The sequence below is a fragment of the Nicotiana tabacum genome, chromosome 11 (genome assembly GCF_000715075.1).
Source record: "Nicotiana tabacum cultivar K326 chromosome 11, ASM71507v2, whole genome shotgun sequence".
NCBI lineage: Eukaryota > Viridiplantae > Streptophyta > Magnoliopsida > Solanales > Solanaceae > Nicotiana > Nicotiana tabacum.
Window position 1 is genome coordinate 119693414 of NC_134090.1, and position 17096 is coordinate 119710509.

Sequence of the window (17096 nt, forward strand, 5' to 3'; positions counted from 1 at the left end):
CGAGATATCGTTATCTCTAATCTAATCTCTAAACCCTCGGTTATGACTCTCGTCTATACTCTAGGAGTGATATTGTTCAAATAACTACCTAAATATGCACTCTCTCTCAAGGAGATACATAATAAATAGGAACGGATAATTGAGGGCCCTTTCAACTAACCACAATCAAAATGTAGATGAAAAAATATAGATTAACAACCAATTCAAACTATATTAATATAACAACCAAGTAATCCCCAACTGGTTTCACTAAAACATTAGATTAAAGTATTTAGCTACTCATGACAGCGTAAGAATAAACTACGAAAATATTCATAATGGAAAAATTGCAAGAAAATTAGAAGAGAATAAGAACTATGATGTTTTGGGTGATCTCTCACACTTGTTCTTCTTGCCAAAATAATCTCAAAATCAGCTCTCCCTTCTTGGGCGAGTTTCCTACATCTTATAAGGGTTTTACAAAAGTTTTCCCGACTTGACACTTTGGCCCCTTAAATTCTGGGCTGTGAACATGCCGTCGCGGACGCAGCGCTAACCGCGGAGAACACTGCCTCCAACCGCGGCGCGGACCGCGGTGCGTGTGCTGGGCCTTTTTGTCTTCGCGTTCCTTCTCTTTTTGCTCTTTTGTGTTTGGGTACTTCTTGAGTGGGTGTTTTCTTCACGTTATTGCCTCTAAACACTTCATGTTGCTTCCTCACATCTTATATTCCTTGCGAAACCAAATAGCATTAATTAAAATATTTTATTGGTAACTTACATTATAAAACAACAACAAAGCATGGGCAATTATGGTGAAAATAACAACTATACAGCCTATTATCAACACCCCACACTTAAATTATTGCTAGTCCTCGAGCAATTCACCACACTCCATAAAAATACATTTCCTATGCTTTTCCCTCAATGACTCACGCGATGAATATTTCACAAGAGTTACACCTAGTAGTGAACTACTTTTACCTCAAGAATCAAGTTTTTCGTATCCTGTAACATTTTCACTTACTCAAACCACTCTACACAATAGTCAAGATGCACCTTTCCTTTGTGAATCACATGCCCTAACATCACACAAGAGAGTAGTTCCATATATATAATGATAGTGATAACAATTAGGAACTCAAATAGACAGAATTCACTCACTCACCAAAAAGAACATTCACATGCCACAAAGATGCACCATGGCTTTCCCCTAGTGTAGTACTCGACTAATCGAGCCCCACTTAGTCTAAGATCAATAGGACTTTTTTTGGTTGTAATGTAGGCTAAGAGACGGGTAGGATACATTTGGATATAGTGACTAACCTCCCTAAGCACTTTTAGTACAATTACATTGAATTTAAAAATGATCATTTTGTAAGCCAACACTCCCCCACATTTATTTAAACATCCCCATGCATTAGGTGCAATTTGTACAAGCTACCACTTATTAATCACTACAAAATATATATGAACTTTTTTTTTCGTGGTGTTTTTCTTTTTACACTTCACATTCTGCACCTTTTCTCTATTTCCATGGTTCCACTTCAAAAACCAAACCACCAACCCACACTTTTGTTTTCACATAATCTCAATACCAATCTAGTGCTTAGTGAGAGGGAGGAAAATTGGTTCAAACAGCAGGCTATTAAAACAAATGGTTAAGATTCACATTGTGGTTGCCAAAGAAACAGTCTTATAGGCTCAACGAGGTTAACTAAGATGTAATGCATTCAGGTGGGTTCACTTTATATGTCTGTCTCAACAAAGAAATGCCCATATCACTTCTAAAACTGAATGAAGCTACTATTTCGCTTTGCAAACACACATGGCAAGTTCTAGGCATCAAATGTATAACATGGAATACAATGATACTCACACCCACATGGCACATGACTCACTCCGGATTAGTTTATCAAAACATTCTCTTTTGAGTGTTAAAGTTAGGTACAAACATACAATTTTTAAGGCACTTAAATAAGATTCAACCCTTGAAGCTAAGCGCTACACTCTAGCGTCTATCGTGTTCGGGTGTAAGAATGCTAAGGGTTTTTCTTCTTCAATTTTAAGCTCGTCACCCATTAATCCTAACCTAAAATAAAAAAAAAATCTACCTATACCCGGTTCAAGCTAAACCCTTGGAAAAGAACCGTGGCCCAAAGAAAAACCAAGGGGGAGTTACTACACTACCTAAGAAATAAAAAATCTTTTTGGTATTTTCTATAGACTAGCTTCCCTCAAGAAAATTTGTCTAAAGAATCCGTCATTAGGAAGAGTCTTTATATTTCAATTTTTTTTTCTCGACTTAGTCCCTCAAGAACCCCGCCGAAAGAGATCCAACGTCGGGACAAGTCGCTTCTATTTTAACTTCCTAAAAAACTATTACTCTATTTCTCAAGCAACTAACACAAAACAAAAACAAACAGATAATATTCACAAGTACAACATACAACGAAGTTTCCCCCACCCACACTTAAAATTAAGACATGTCCCCATGGCTTGACAGTATAAAGAGCACTGAGGTAAAGAAACTTCCCTAAAGGGTCACTCTTGATCTGAAACTGTGTCTGGGTTAACGTTGCAAGCGCGACCCAGTGCTCTCAACCAACCCATGAATTTCTTTTCCGACTTCACCTGTCGGTCAGCCACAACATCCATGCGGGATCCCAAGTCAGTGACGGAGGTCCGCAGTCCAGTCATTTCCCGCTCCAAAGCATCCATCCGAGTGCTCCGGCGTGGCTGTGAAGATCCTGCCTCGTCCCCTCTAGGAGGGGCTGTGATCTCAACAGCTTCAACAGCATCAGAATCATCCTCAGACTCAGACTCATCAGACGAGTCATCATTGTGTCGTACTGGCTCTCATCCCTCTTGCCCAATTTTTCTCGCCCGGAAAGGGGTTTTTATAGGTAATTTCCCATCAACTTGGGAGTTCTCAGGAACATTAGCAAGGCGGCATATACGGGTGACAAGCGAAGGGAAGTAGTGGCCTTTGCTTAGTTCGGGAGATCAGATGAACATTTCTTCAGAAAGGACTCGGGCGACATCAAACCCTTGGTGAGTCATGAAGCAGTAGATCATAGCGGCCTGTGGCCCATTTACATCGGTGGTATTGCTGGATGGTAGGAACCGAGTGGTGATGACAGTGAGCCAACATTTGGCCTCCCAAGTAAGAGACTTGGAATGCAGAGTCGTCGATTGTGCTACCCATTTGGGCTGTCTGCCCGATATACAGATGACCTCCAGAATTCTATCCCAGTCAACCATCGAGCGACTAGTCATGATGTAATGATCATCACCCGTGAATGAGGGGAGGCGATACACTCTGCGGATGACCTCTATAGCAGCATTAACCGGGGTGTTGTGCACAGTCACAACCTTATCCTCGTGTTCTGGCAGGTTTGCATAGAATTCCCTCACTAGCTGAATATTTTCTTCCTCGGGAGCCTCAAAGAAGATGTCCAGCTGACACCTCCGTAGCTCATCAAACATATTGGGGCATTCCCTCACCAAAGCCTTCCTGTCGATATAGACCTCATGGAGTAACTTCCTGGCAAGTTTCTGATTGTACCTTGCCTCTGCTTCTACAGAGATGAACCGAGTGCTATCAAACCGTGGTGCACTGGTTTGGCCCCTATCTCGTGAGGAGCCTCCTGCGCCACTAGCAGAGGACCCGGTGTTTTGTCTCTTACGGGCTGAACTCATAATACCTGTCAAAACAGAGAAACGCGTATTAGGATGAGCCTAAAATGTGTGACTATGGGTGGTTACTCAGACTTCACCACAACCATGTCACAACATCTCCTTATATCACCATTGAGGCAATTTCTCAAACACATTGTGGGCAAGACATTTTCTTCATATTCATGGCCCCAAGGGAATCAAGAAAACTTTTCCAATTCAACTATCTACTACACCCACACATTCCACACTCTTTGTTAACCATCACCCACCAATAATACCATTCCAAACATTCAAAACACAACCCCTTCACCAGACATATACTAAAAACGAAATTACACTAAAAAGAAGAAGAAGAATGAAACAAAACAAAATATTATTACTAATACTACATTAGAACAACATGAACTAGCATAATACAACAAAAACAATAGAAGAAAATGATAAGGGGGGTCAGAAACATACCTTAGGGGGAAGAAGATGAGGGGTGTTGTGAAGGAGGAAGAAAAAGAAGAGAGTATGGAGGGGAGGGTTAGAGAGAGAGAGAGAGAGAAGTGGGGATTGTTTATTTTGATATAGGGAAGGGTTTTAAAATTAAAAAGAATAGTGGGAAAAGAAAAAAAATTACAATTCAGCGGACGTCGCCGCGGTCGGAGACAGAGTCTCCCGCGGTCGTTGCCGTGGTTCAAGCCGTGGCCGCGGTGAAAAACTGAATCGTCCAGTGATTTCTGCGGTCGACGCCACGGTCCGCGGTCCTGGCCGCGGTCGCAGCTGGCAAACATTTTTGTTTTGTTTTGTTTTTTACACGAAGTTACATACTACACTTACAACACATTCGTGGGTTGCCTCCCACGCAATGCCTGATTTAACGTCGCGACACGATGCAAGTGGTTGAGCCTTCACTCCTCATTCGCGTACTAGGGTTCTTTCAAATTGATCACCACTGTATTCCCTTTTTCTTCAGCTATTCCAAGGTAATGTTTCAACCTTTGCCCATTTACTGAGAACTTGTTTGTCCCATCTTTTGACTCAATCTCGATAGATCCACTTGCGAACATTTGCACCACTCTAAATGGTCCTGACCATCGAGACTTTAGCTTACCCGGAAACAATCTCAACCTTGAATTGTACAATAATACCTTGTCACCGGGTTTGAAATTTCTGTCCACAATGTGCTTATCATGTATCTTCTTCATTCTGTTCTTGTAGAGCCTCATGATCTCAAAGGCTTGATATCTAAATTCTTCCAGCTCATGCAACTCTGTCAGTCGATTTTGTCCAGCTGCTTGGGGATCCATGTTCAATTGTTTAAGTGCCTACCAAGCTCGATGTTCTAGCTCCACAGGAAGGTGACAGGCCTTCCCAAATACCAACTTGTATGGTGACATACCTACTGGTGTTTTGAACGCAGTTCTATAGGCCCAGAGTGCGTCATCAAGCTTTTTTGCCCAATCAGTTCGTGTGGCATTCACCGCCTTGGTTAGTACATTTTTTATCTCCCTGTTGGAAACTTCAACCTTCCCACTGGTTTGTGGATGGTAAGGGGTAGCCACCTTGTGGCATACATCATACTTTGCAAGCAATTTCTTGAAGGCTCTGTTACAGAAGTGAGTGCCTCCATCACTGATGATCGCTCTTGGTATCCCAAATCGGGTGAATATATTCTTTTTCACAAAACCTATCACCACTCTTGCATCATTAGTGGGAAACATTGCAGCTTCCACCCATTTAGGCACGTAATCCACAGCAACAAGTATGTATTTATTGCCAAATGAGCTGACGAAGGGGCCCATGAAGTCAATCCCCCAAACATCAAACACCTCTACCTCTTGAATCGGGTTCATGGGTATCTCGTGGCGACGGGAAATGTTCCCGGTTCGCTGACATTCGTCGCAGCCCTTCACCCATAGGTGTGTATCTCTAAACACTGTTGGCCAAAAGAACCCGGCCTCTAGCACTTTCGCAGCTGTCCTGGCTCTTCCAAAATGTCCTCCATATGTTGATGCGTGACAAGCCTGCAAAATAGAAGATTGTTCTATCTCGAGGACACACCTACGAATCATATTATCAACACAGATTCTAAACAAATAAGGCTCATCCAAATAATACATGCGGCAATCACGATAAAATGTTTTCTTTTGGATAGATGAAAGGTCATAGGGAACAATACCGCAGGCCAGGTAGTTTGCAAAATCTGCATACCATGCCGCCTCCTCAAGACTGGCTGCGAGCAACTGCTCGTCTGGAAAGGTTTCCAGGATCTCTTCGACTTCGACTGATTTTTCAGCTCCTTCAAGTCACGATAGATGATCAGCGACTTGATTTTCTATGTCCTTACGGTCACAAATTTGGAGGTCGAATTCTTGCAACAGTAGCACCCAATGAATCAGGTGCGGCTTAGACTCCTTTTTCTCAATTAGGTACTTGAGCGCTGCATGGTCAGTGTATACAATTACCTTGGAACCAATCAGATATGATCAGAACTTGTCAAACGCAAACACCACCGCCAACATCTCCTTCTCCGTCACTGTGTAATTGAGTTGTGCACTGCTTAGCGTTCTGCTTGCGTAATAAATCGGGTGCATCAGTTTATCTTTTCGCTGCCCGAAGACTGCTCATATAGCATAGTCGCTGGCATCACACATGAGCTCAAATGATTGCTCCCAGTTGGGTGCAACAATGATGGGTGCAGTGATCAATCTCTTCTTCAGTTCCTCAAATGCCAACTTGCAATCATTAGAAAACACAAAGGGCTGATCCTTTTCAAGGAGTTTGCATAATGGGTTAGCAATTTTGGAAAAATCTTTTATGAAACGCCGGTAGAATCCAGCGTGTCCAAGAAAACTTCTCACCGCCTTGAATGAAGTGGGCATTGGTAACTTCTCAATCATGTCAACCTTATCATGGTTGACCTCAATTCCTTTACTGGACACACGATGCCCCAGGACTATACCTTCTTGTACCATAAAATGGCACTTCTCCCAGTTTAGCACTAAGTTTGTCTCCACACATCTTTTAAGCACTATCCTTAAGTTGTGAAGATAGTCTTCGAATGAATCTCCCAACACGGAGAAATCATCCATAAAGACCTCCATAATATCCTCCACCATGTATGTGAAGATGGCTAACATGCACCGTTGAAAAGTCGCGGGTGCATTGCAAAGCCCAAAAGGCATTCTCTGAAAGGCAAAGATGCCATACGGACAGGTGAAAGATGTTTTCTCTCTATCTTCGGGGGCTATTGATATCTGATTGTACCCCGAATATCCATCCAAGAAACAGAAGTGCGATCGCCCAGCCAGCCTGTCCAACATTTGGTCAATGAAAGGTAGGGGGAAATGGTCCTTCTGAGTGGCTGTGTTCAATTTTCTATAATCCATGCAGATACGCCACCTTGTGACTGTATGAGTTGAGATCAACTCATTGTTCTCATTTTTTACAACAGTCATCCCCCCTTTTTTGGCACACATTGGACAGGGCTGACCCTATTACTATCAGAGATGGGGAAAATGATTCCCGCATCTAACCATTTGATTACTTCTTTCTTTACAACCTCTTTCATGTTTGGGTTTAGCCTTCGCTGGTGTTCCCTGGAAGGTCTGTGTCCCTCTTCCAGGAGAATCTTATGCATACAGAAGGCTGGGCTGATACCCTTTATGTCTGCCATGGTCCAGCCAATGGCAGTCTTGTTTTCCTGCAGTACCTGTACGAGCCGTTCTACCTGCACATCTAACAAACCGGATGATATGATAACAGGCAAGGTCGAATCAGGGCCTAAGAACACATACTTGAGGTGATTTGGGAGTGGCTTCAGTTCCAACTTGGGTGGTTCCTCTATTGATGGCTTTGCTGGAGGAGTTGCCCTTTTTTCTAGCTCAAGGGACTCAAACTGAGGTTCCCTTGACCAAAATCCTCGGCCTTCCAGTGCCATGACCCATTCAGCTAACCCTTCACCATCCATTTCTTCTAAATTCGTCAGACATGCCTCCAATGGATCTTTTACAGTTAGGGTCATATCATTTTCTTGCAGGATTACATCCACTGCTTCGACTAGAGAGCAATTAGCATATTCACTGGGTCTCCTCATAGATTGCTGAACATTGAATATGACTTCTTCATCGTTCAATCTCATTTTTAATTCCCCAGTTTCACAGTCGATTAGTGCTCTCCCCGTGGCTAAAAATTGTCTCCCTAAAATAAAGGGTATCTCCTCATCCACCTGACAATCTAAGATTACAAAGTCTACAGGGAACACGAACTTCCCCACTTGTACCAACATATCATCAAGAATACCAGTAGGCCTCTTCACTGTGCAGTCAGCCAGCTGTAGCAGCATCGAAGTTGGCCTATCTCTACCAATACCCAGTTTGGTGTACACAGCTAGCGACATCAGATTTATGCTGGCTCCCAAATCACACAACGCCTTTGCAAAGGCATAACTTCCAATTATGCATGGAATAGTGAAGCTACCTGGGTCCGACCTCTTTTGAGCCATCGGTTTTGCCACCACTGCGCTGCAGGTCTATGTCAAAGTTACAGTGGATAGATCCTGAAAATCAAACTTCCATGACAATAGATCTTTCATCATCTTAGCATAGCCGGGCATCTCCCTCAAGGCATCCATCAAAGGAATATTCAACTGAATTTGACGCCGTATCTCCATGAATTTCTTATATTGGTGTGCCTTATTTTGTTTGACCAGTCTCTGAGGGAAGGGTGCAGGTATCACCCTTTGTGCATTGCTTGCTGGCTTCTCTCTATTAGAATTTTCTGGCACAAGAGGTACCACCTATTCTGCAACTTGCTCATTCATCTTATCTTTGCCTTTTTCCTCCTGACTCTGCTCAACTACCACTTCAGTAAGTTCTGTTGGCTCCTCTACCTCTAATTGAACTGGAGTGGCTGGTGTAGTGTCCTTTCTGGCTTATGCAATTTCCTGCTCTCTGTCTAAATCTCTCCCATTCCAGAGACTTACTGCCATCAGCAGATTCGGGTTTTGGTCCTTGGGGTTTATGTTTGTGTTTGCAGGCAAAGTTCCCTGAGGACGGTTGTTCAAAGCCATGGACAGCTGACCCAGCTGCGTTTAAATAATCTTTATGGCTGAATCATGCACTGCCAATTTTTCCTGCACTTTATTATTTGTCCCAATGAGTTGTTGAAGCATACCCCTGATTTCCACCATATTGTTATCTTGCTGCGGAGGGGGTGGTTGGTATGTCAATTTGATTTTGTTGTGGATAGCCCTGTGGTTTCTGATATGGTACTGACACCAATTGGTTTTGAGGGTACATACCCCCAGGCTACTGCATATTAGACTTATACTGCTGATTTTGCTGCGGTATCCACTACTGTGCTCCTTGCCTCTGACCCCCATAGTTCTTGACATAATTCATATCTTCCCTTGCCTCTTGATTTTCACCTTCTCCGCTCCATGAACACACATAAAACTGATTAATACAAGGTGTACATAATCCACCATTTGTTGTATCAACAATGTGCACCTGTTTTGTACCCATCTCATCAATCTTCTTTGTCAATATGCTTATCTGGGTCATGAGTGTGGCCATGTTCTCTGCATGCGAATTATTTGGGTCAAGAGGAACTGAATGCACTATGGGTGCCAGTGTTGTACCTCTAGTCATCCACCCCGAATTTTGTGACATCTTATCGAGAAGGATTTTGCACTCAGTGAATGTTTTACTTAAAAATGCACCTCCAGTTGACGCATCCACATTTGCTTTCAAATTGTCAGCTAGCCCCATGTAGAATCTCTGGCCAAGCATCTGGTCTGGAATGCCATGGTGAGGACACTTCACTAACATCCCTTTAAACCTTTCCCAAGTTTCTTGCAAGGACTCAGAGGGCTGCTGCCTATACTGCAATATGTCATGAATCTGTTTTGCAGTCTTGTTAGGTGGATAGAACTTGTATAGGAACTGCTTGACTAATTCCTCCCAGGTAGTGATAGAGTTGATAGGGAGTGAATTTAGCTAAGTCTGAGCTTCCCCGGTTACCGAGAATGGAAACAGTAGCAGCTTGATAGCTTCTGGAGTTGCATTTGGCTGCCTTTGAGTCATACAAATTGACAGAAAATTCTTCAAGTGTTGTTGCGGGTGTTCAATGTGTGACCCAGAGAACAGTCCTTTATTCTGCACCAGATGCAGCATGTTGTTGGTGATCTGGAATGTCTTCTTGAATTGTGGGCACAACGATGGCAGTAGCCAGATTATCAGCTGTGGGCTGTGCCCAGTCATAAAGTGCAGCTTCAGGCGCAAGAGATGCCACCCTTCTGACATTTAAGTCAACTAGCTCATTCCTGACATTTCCGTTGACGTTATCTACGTCACCCATGTCAAAATCGAGTTGGTGTGATTGTTGAGATTGTTGAAGTCTTTTGTTGGCACAGTTCAATGCCCTGAATGTTTTCTCGGGGTCTGAGAGTCCTTCTAGTAGTTCTCCAATCCTTGAAGAACTTCTAGGCATACACCTGCTTTCCACAAGAGTTCAAATGTTAGAATTTCAATGAAAAGATTGGGTATAAAAAAAACTGACTACACTTAAAATTTTTGTACTTCTCTCAATTGTAACTGATAACACCGTTAATTCTCCGGTAACGGCGCCAAAATTTAATAACGCCAAACTATGCCTTATACAAAGACACACACGGACGTAGCAAATATAATCTGAGTAATTCTGCCCAGAGTCGAACCACAGAGAATTAACCTATCAAATACTTTTGACTGATTTACTAAATTCACAGAATCAATTTTCCCCAAACTTTGTAATTCACAATTGATAATATTTCTGACAACTAAAGTCCGAAAATAATTAACAGCTGAAAATTAACTATGCTTGATGTATAAACAGTTGGAATAAGGTCTAAGGTAATGGTTTCTCCCGTTGGTAATTTCCTTGGTTGTACGTTTCTTATAGCGATGCCTTAGTTGTCTCTATCAATCAAGAACTCTCCGACTATCATAAATCTCTCTCAAGCAATTATGATAATTTACTAGACGCACTCTCTCAAGCTACGCTAGTTAGATTCACATTACCGTTCTTTTAGATTGCACCCGAGATATCGTTATCTCTAATCCAATCTCTAAACCCTCGGTTATGACTCTCGTCTATACTCCGGGAGTGATGTTGTTCAAATAACTACCTAAATATGCACTCTCTCTCAAGAAGATACATAATAAATAGGAACGGATAATTGAGGGCCCTTTCAACTAACCACAATCAAAACGTAGATGAACAAATAGAGATTAACAACCAATTCAAACTATATTAATATAACAACCAAGTCATCCCCAACGGGTTTCACCAAAACCTTAGATTAAAGTATTTAGCTACTCATGACAACGTAAGAATAAACTACAAAAATATTCATAATGGAAAAATTGCAAGAAAATTAAAAGAGAATAAGAACTATGATGTTTTGGGTGATCTCTCACACTTGTTCTTCTTTCCAAAATAATCTCAAAATCAGCTCTCCCTTCTTGGGCGAGTTTCCTACATCTTATAAGGGTTTTATAAAAGTTTTCCCGACTTGACACTTTGGCCCCTAAAATTCTGGGTTGTGAACATGCCGCCGCGGCCGCGGCTTGACCGCGGTGCTAACCGCGGAGAACACTGCCTCCAACCGCGGCGCGGACCGCGGTGGCAACCGCGGTGCGTGTGCTGGGCCTTTTTGTCTCCGCGTTCCTTCTCTTTTTGCTCTTTTGTGTTTGGGTACTTCTTGAGTGGGTGTTTTCTTCACGTTATTGCCTCTAAACACTTCATGTTGCTTCCTCACATCTTATATTCCCTGAGAAACCAAATAGCATTAATTAAAGCATTTTATTGGCAACTTACATTATAAAACAACAACAAAGCATGGTCAATTATGGTTTAAATAACAACTATATAGCCTATTATCAGTACTCATCCGCTCGCATTAATAAAACTGCTGCATATTTTGTTTGTGTTCATTTAGATATCCTGTCTATAGGATCCTAAAAATCATTTAAAATTTATTGTTTGAACAGTGTGCATTTGTTTGTCTATTTTGGAGGTTAACTTGAGCTCATTTAATTGCTTCCTTATGTGATAGTCATATTTGACTTTTGTTTGACGCGAAGTTTTCTCCTTTTAAACAACATAGGTGAGTCTAGAACCGCCTTAAATAGAGGGCCTTAAACACCTCCAAGGCCATAGGTAAGGGACGGGTAGTGCACGCATAAGGTACGTACTGGATGTTATTAGAACGCTTAGGTAATAATTGAAAAAGGGAGGGAGGGTAATTAGGTAGTAAAAGGAAATGATGACCTGTGCGCTAATGCTATGTGTAGTACCCCAACTTGGGGACGATTACCAAGTATTGCACAGAAGTGATACTACAGGTTAAAAAACCTAGGACCCCCTTTACTCCTTGTTTTAAAAGTAATGTCTATTTGTTTAAATTGCTTTATTTCATTATAAGACTACTTTGCTTAAATCGAGTTTGGTCGGGACCTACCATTGTGGACCTCAAGGGGTGCCTAACACCTTCCCCTTAAGATAATTTCGAGCCCTTACCCAATCTCTGGTAATGTAAACTAGTTCACGAGTTATTTTCTCTATCCGTTAGATGGCGACTCTTCAAATTTCTTACCCAATTCCCAAAAGGAAAGGAGTTGTCCCAAAATGTCGAAACCCAGACTCCGCGAGGAAAAAGGGGGCGTGACAACCCACACCGCATCAAATCTCCTCAAGGTCTGTGGAAGCCCAACTACAAAATCCATAGTGATATGCTTCTGCTTCCACTCCAAAATATCAAGCCTTTGTGGCAAACCACCCAGTCTCTGATGTTCGTACTTTACCTACTGACAGTTCAAACACCAATTGACATACTTAACAATATCCTTCTTCATCTTTTGCTACCAATAGTGTTGCCTCAAATCATGGTACATCTTCATGGCACCTGGATGAATGGAATACCACAAATTATGGGCCTCCTCAAGAATCAACTCTCGCAACCCATCCATATTCAGAACACATATCCAACCCTAAAGCCTTAATACCCCATCATCTACAATAGTAGCTTTTTTAGCATCACCATACTGCACTGTGTCCTTAAGGACAAGTAAGTGAGATCATTATACTGATGCACCTTGATGCGCTAAGACAAGGATGACGGTGATACAACACAAGCAAGAACCCTACTAGGATCCGAAATATCCAACCTCACGAACCTGTTGTCCAAAGCCTGCACATCCAAAGTTAATGGTCTCTCTCCCAACACAAGCAGGACTACCCATGCTCTTGGCCTTCCTACTCAAAGCGTCAGCCACAGCCACCATATTGACCTTCCCAGGATGATAAAGAATGGTGATAACATAGTCTTTTAGTAGCTCTAACCACCTTTGTTGCCTCAAGTTCAAATACCTTTTCTTGAATAGTTGCTAGAGACTCCGATGATCCGTGTACACCTCACAAGACACGCAATAACAATAGTTCCTCCAAATCTCTGCTAGTTCCAAATCATACACTAGATAGTTTTTTCTCACGGGGCTTTAACTGACGCCAAGCATAAGCAATCACCCTACCATCCAACTTTAATACACACCCATGCCAACCCGTGAAGCATCATAGTAGATTGTATAAGAACCCGATCCTGAAGGCAAAACTAAAACTGGAGTTTTAGTCAAGGCAGTCTTGAGCTTCTAAAAACTCTCCTCACACTTATTAGACCACCATAATGGGGCACTATTCTACATCAATCTAGCCAATAGGGATTCTATAGAGGAAAATCCCTCCACAAAATGGCAATAATACTCAGCCAACCAAGGAAACTCCGGATCTCTATAGTAGTAGAAGGTGTCGGCCAACTCTAAACTACCTCAATCTTCTTTGGATACACCTTAATCCCCTCATTGGACACCACATGACCCAAGAAGGCCACTGTGTCGAATCAAAACTTGCACTTGGAGAATTTATCATATAGCTTCATCTCTCTCAAATTCTAGAGCACGATCCTCAAATGCTGCTCATGATCCTCCCGGCTACGAGAATACACCAATATATTATCAATAAACACAATAACAAAAGAACCAAGATAAGGTTGAAACACATTGTTCATCAAGTGCATGAAAGCTGATAGGGTATTGGTCAGCCTAAAAGACATGACAAGAACTCATCATGGCTATAACGGGTCCTGAAAGTCGTCTTAGAAATATCTAAATCTCTGATCTTCAACTAATGATACCCCGATCTCAAATCAATCTTCGAGAATACCCTAGCACCCTGATGCTGGTCAAATTAATCATCAATACGGGGTAGTGGATACTTTCTCCTGATAGTAACCTTGTTCAACTACGTGTAGTCAATGCACATCCTCATAAAATCATCTTTCGTCTTCCTAAAAAACACAGGTCACCCTAAATCATTCTTGAAGTTGCTCCTTCAATTCCATCAACTCTACTAGTGTCGTATGATATGGTGAAATAGAGATAGGCTGAGTTCCCGACACCAAATCAATACCAAAATCAATATCCCTGTCGGGTGGCATACCCAACAGGTCTGCAGTAAACACATTTGAGAACTCCCTCATTATTGGAACTGACTCAACAGTAGGAGTATCAACACTAACACCCCTCATGAAGGACAAATATGCCAAACACCCCTTCTCAACCATCCATTGAGCCTTCAAGTATGAATCACTCTACTGCGAGTGTGACCAACCAAACCTCTCCACTCCACCCTAGGCAACCCCTGTATCGCCAACTTCACGGTCTTAGCATGACAATCAAAAATAGCATGATATGTAAATAGCCAATCCATACCCAATATCACCTAAAAGTCAACCATGCTGAGCAATAAAAGATCAACTCTTGTCTTGCAACCCCCAATGGTAACCACACACGACCAATAAACACAATCGACCATAGTAGAATCACCTACCGATATAGATACATGAATAGGTATATCTAATAAATCATGAGGCATATCCAAATAATGAGCAAAGTATGATGAAAGATATGAATAAGTGGAATCAGGGTCAAATAACACTGAAGCATCCATGTGGCACATGGAAATAATACTTGTGATCATGCAAATTGAAGAGAACACAACCTTATATAGATTATTAAGGGCGGCTATAAAGTAATAATTTATGATGTGGGATCATTCTATTCCTAAAAGGATATAACTTGCTAAGGCGACCATAAGAAATCGTTACCACCATAAACTCAGTAACCATCTTCATAAAGGTATCAAATATTCTTAGATGATCTCCTTGAAGGATTTGGATAATGTTGGTTTGGTATTATAACTTCTTTTGTAATCATAAGTAATTTAAAGTATTACTCCCTTTGTTTTAATTTAAATGATATTATTTGACTTGACACAAAATTTAAGAAAAAATGACTTTTGAGACATGTGGTCTTAAAAGCATAAGGGGCAAAAGCTTTGTGGGATCTAAAATATAATTAATTCGCATCCATAACAAAGATTAAGAAATAATTATGCAATCAATCTAGAGTCAGAGTTTAAGGAAGCATACCGTTCAAATCTATCGATTAGCAGCGATAGCAAACAACGAGTAAGCCTGAGACCAACTTCCATGATCCACTAGCTACGCGCTCTCACAGCCCGGAGAACTTGATCGATGAGACATCTACCTTTACCACGTATTCAAGAGGTAGAATACGCTAGGGTTTTCTAATAGTTAGGGAAGGGGAGTTGGCCTCTATTTATAAAGTCACAGGCCAATTATTATTGGACATCACTTATCCACACACATAGTATTTAATATTAGGCCTTTTATTTATCCACCACTTGGGCCATGTCACTATCCTTTCAGGCTATAACCAATTAACGCAAATCCAAATTCTAACATTCTCCCACTTGGACGCCAATGTTAATTAAGGACAAGACAACAATTTTAAAACTTTTGAGTTTTGAGAAAAATATTTTAAAAAGGATTTTCGACTCTATAGTGGCTACACTACTCACCTAGCCAAGGATAGAATGATCCATATAATAATCCATCTTGTCTCAATGGAGAACACTAACAATGAATCATAGCAGACATCACACAATTTCAAGGTATGAGATCTCTCTATGATCACATGTGCTAGAATTTCCATCAACATGGATCAAACATGTGTGCTAAGCATGTTATCTTTCTAATCAAGGTGAACAAAGCCACACCTCTTAGAAATAAATAATCTTCCAAGTGATATTATGACCATATCACCTCAAGAGCCTCCAAGTGACACAAAAATAATATCACCTCAAGAGGTTTTCCTTGTGCCTTACCCGGAATAATCAAGGCAACAAGAAGCAAAACTCAAAAATATCAAAAGAATGCAATATCTTATTGGGAATAAAAAATAATAAATTATCATATTAGTCAATAAACTTAACAAATAAAAAAATAATACAAGCTTGCATAAAAATAGAATTTATTAAAAGCAATATCTCAATCAGCACTTACAAAGTAACTCCCACTGACTAAAGCACATCAAAAGACTCTAAAATATCCATATTCGTTAGCACATTCATTAAATACTACAGTCCTAAGACCTTTAGTCAAAGGATTAGCCAACATAGATTCTGTGCTAATATGCTCAATATGTATATCACTTTCTTTTACCATGCCTCTAACCTTAAGAAACTTAAGCCTAACATGCTTAGAGCCTCTTGTTCTCTTGTTATTCTTAGAGAAGAACACAACTGCATTGTTGTCATAGAAATAGTCACCAACTTAGATATAAAATTGACAATTTGCATTTTAGTAAGAAAATTCTTCATCCAAACAGCATGTGAAGCAGTCTCAAAACAAGCAATAAACTCAGGTCACAGAAAATAGTCATCAACTTAGATATAAAATTGACAATTTGCAATTTAGTAAGAAAATTCTTCATCCAGACAGCATGTGAAGCAGTCTCAAAACAAGCAATAAACTCAACTTCCATCGTAGATGTAGCAGTGATACTTTGTTTTTCACTTTTTCAAGAAATATCACCACCAGCAAACATAAAAATATACCTAGAAGTTGATTTCATAGTGTCTTGGCAACCTGCAAAATCCGAATCTGAATGTACCAGCAGGTCTAGATCATCTACTTTTGTGTACACAGGCATGAAATCTTTAGTGCGTTGTAGATATCTCATCACTTTCTTTGTAGCCACCCAATGTGCCTGCCCAGAAGTAGAAGAAAATCTTCCCAACAACAACAAATGATATATCAGGCCTTGCATAAACGTGTATATACACAAAGCAGCCAACAACACATGCATATGGAACATATTTCATAGTTTTATTTTCAACATCATTTTTCAAACATTGATCCTTGCTAAGTCTATCCCCTTTTATAACAGGTGTAACACCAGGTCTACAATCTTGTATATTGAAAGTTTTAAGAACACTCTCAATATAAGAACGTTGTGATAAACCTAATAAACCACGTGACCTATCTCTTT

The 17096-nt window shown here is 40.9% G+C and overlaps 1 protein-coding gene across 1 annotated transcript; it reads right to left on the bottom strand.

Moving 5' to 3' along the window:
- Nucleotides 1-4970: 4970 nt before the first annotated feature.
- On the bottom strand, nucleotides 4971-8149 carry LOC142165984 (uncharacterized). Its single transcript, XM_075224382.1, has 3 exons — nucleotides 7358-8149; nucleotides 6507-6833; nucleotides 4971-5207 (listed from the first exon to the last, which is right to left on the bottom strand). Exons 1-3 carry the CDS (start codon nucleotides 8147-8149, stop codon nucleotides 4971-4973), a joined length of 1356 nt encoding a protein of 451 aa, XP_075080483.1.
- Nucleotides 8150-17096: the final 8947 nt, after the last annotated feature.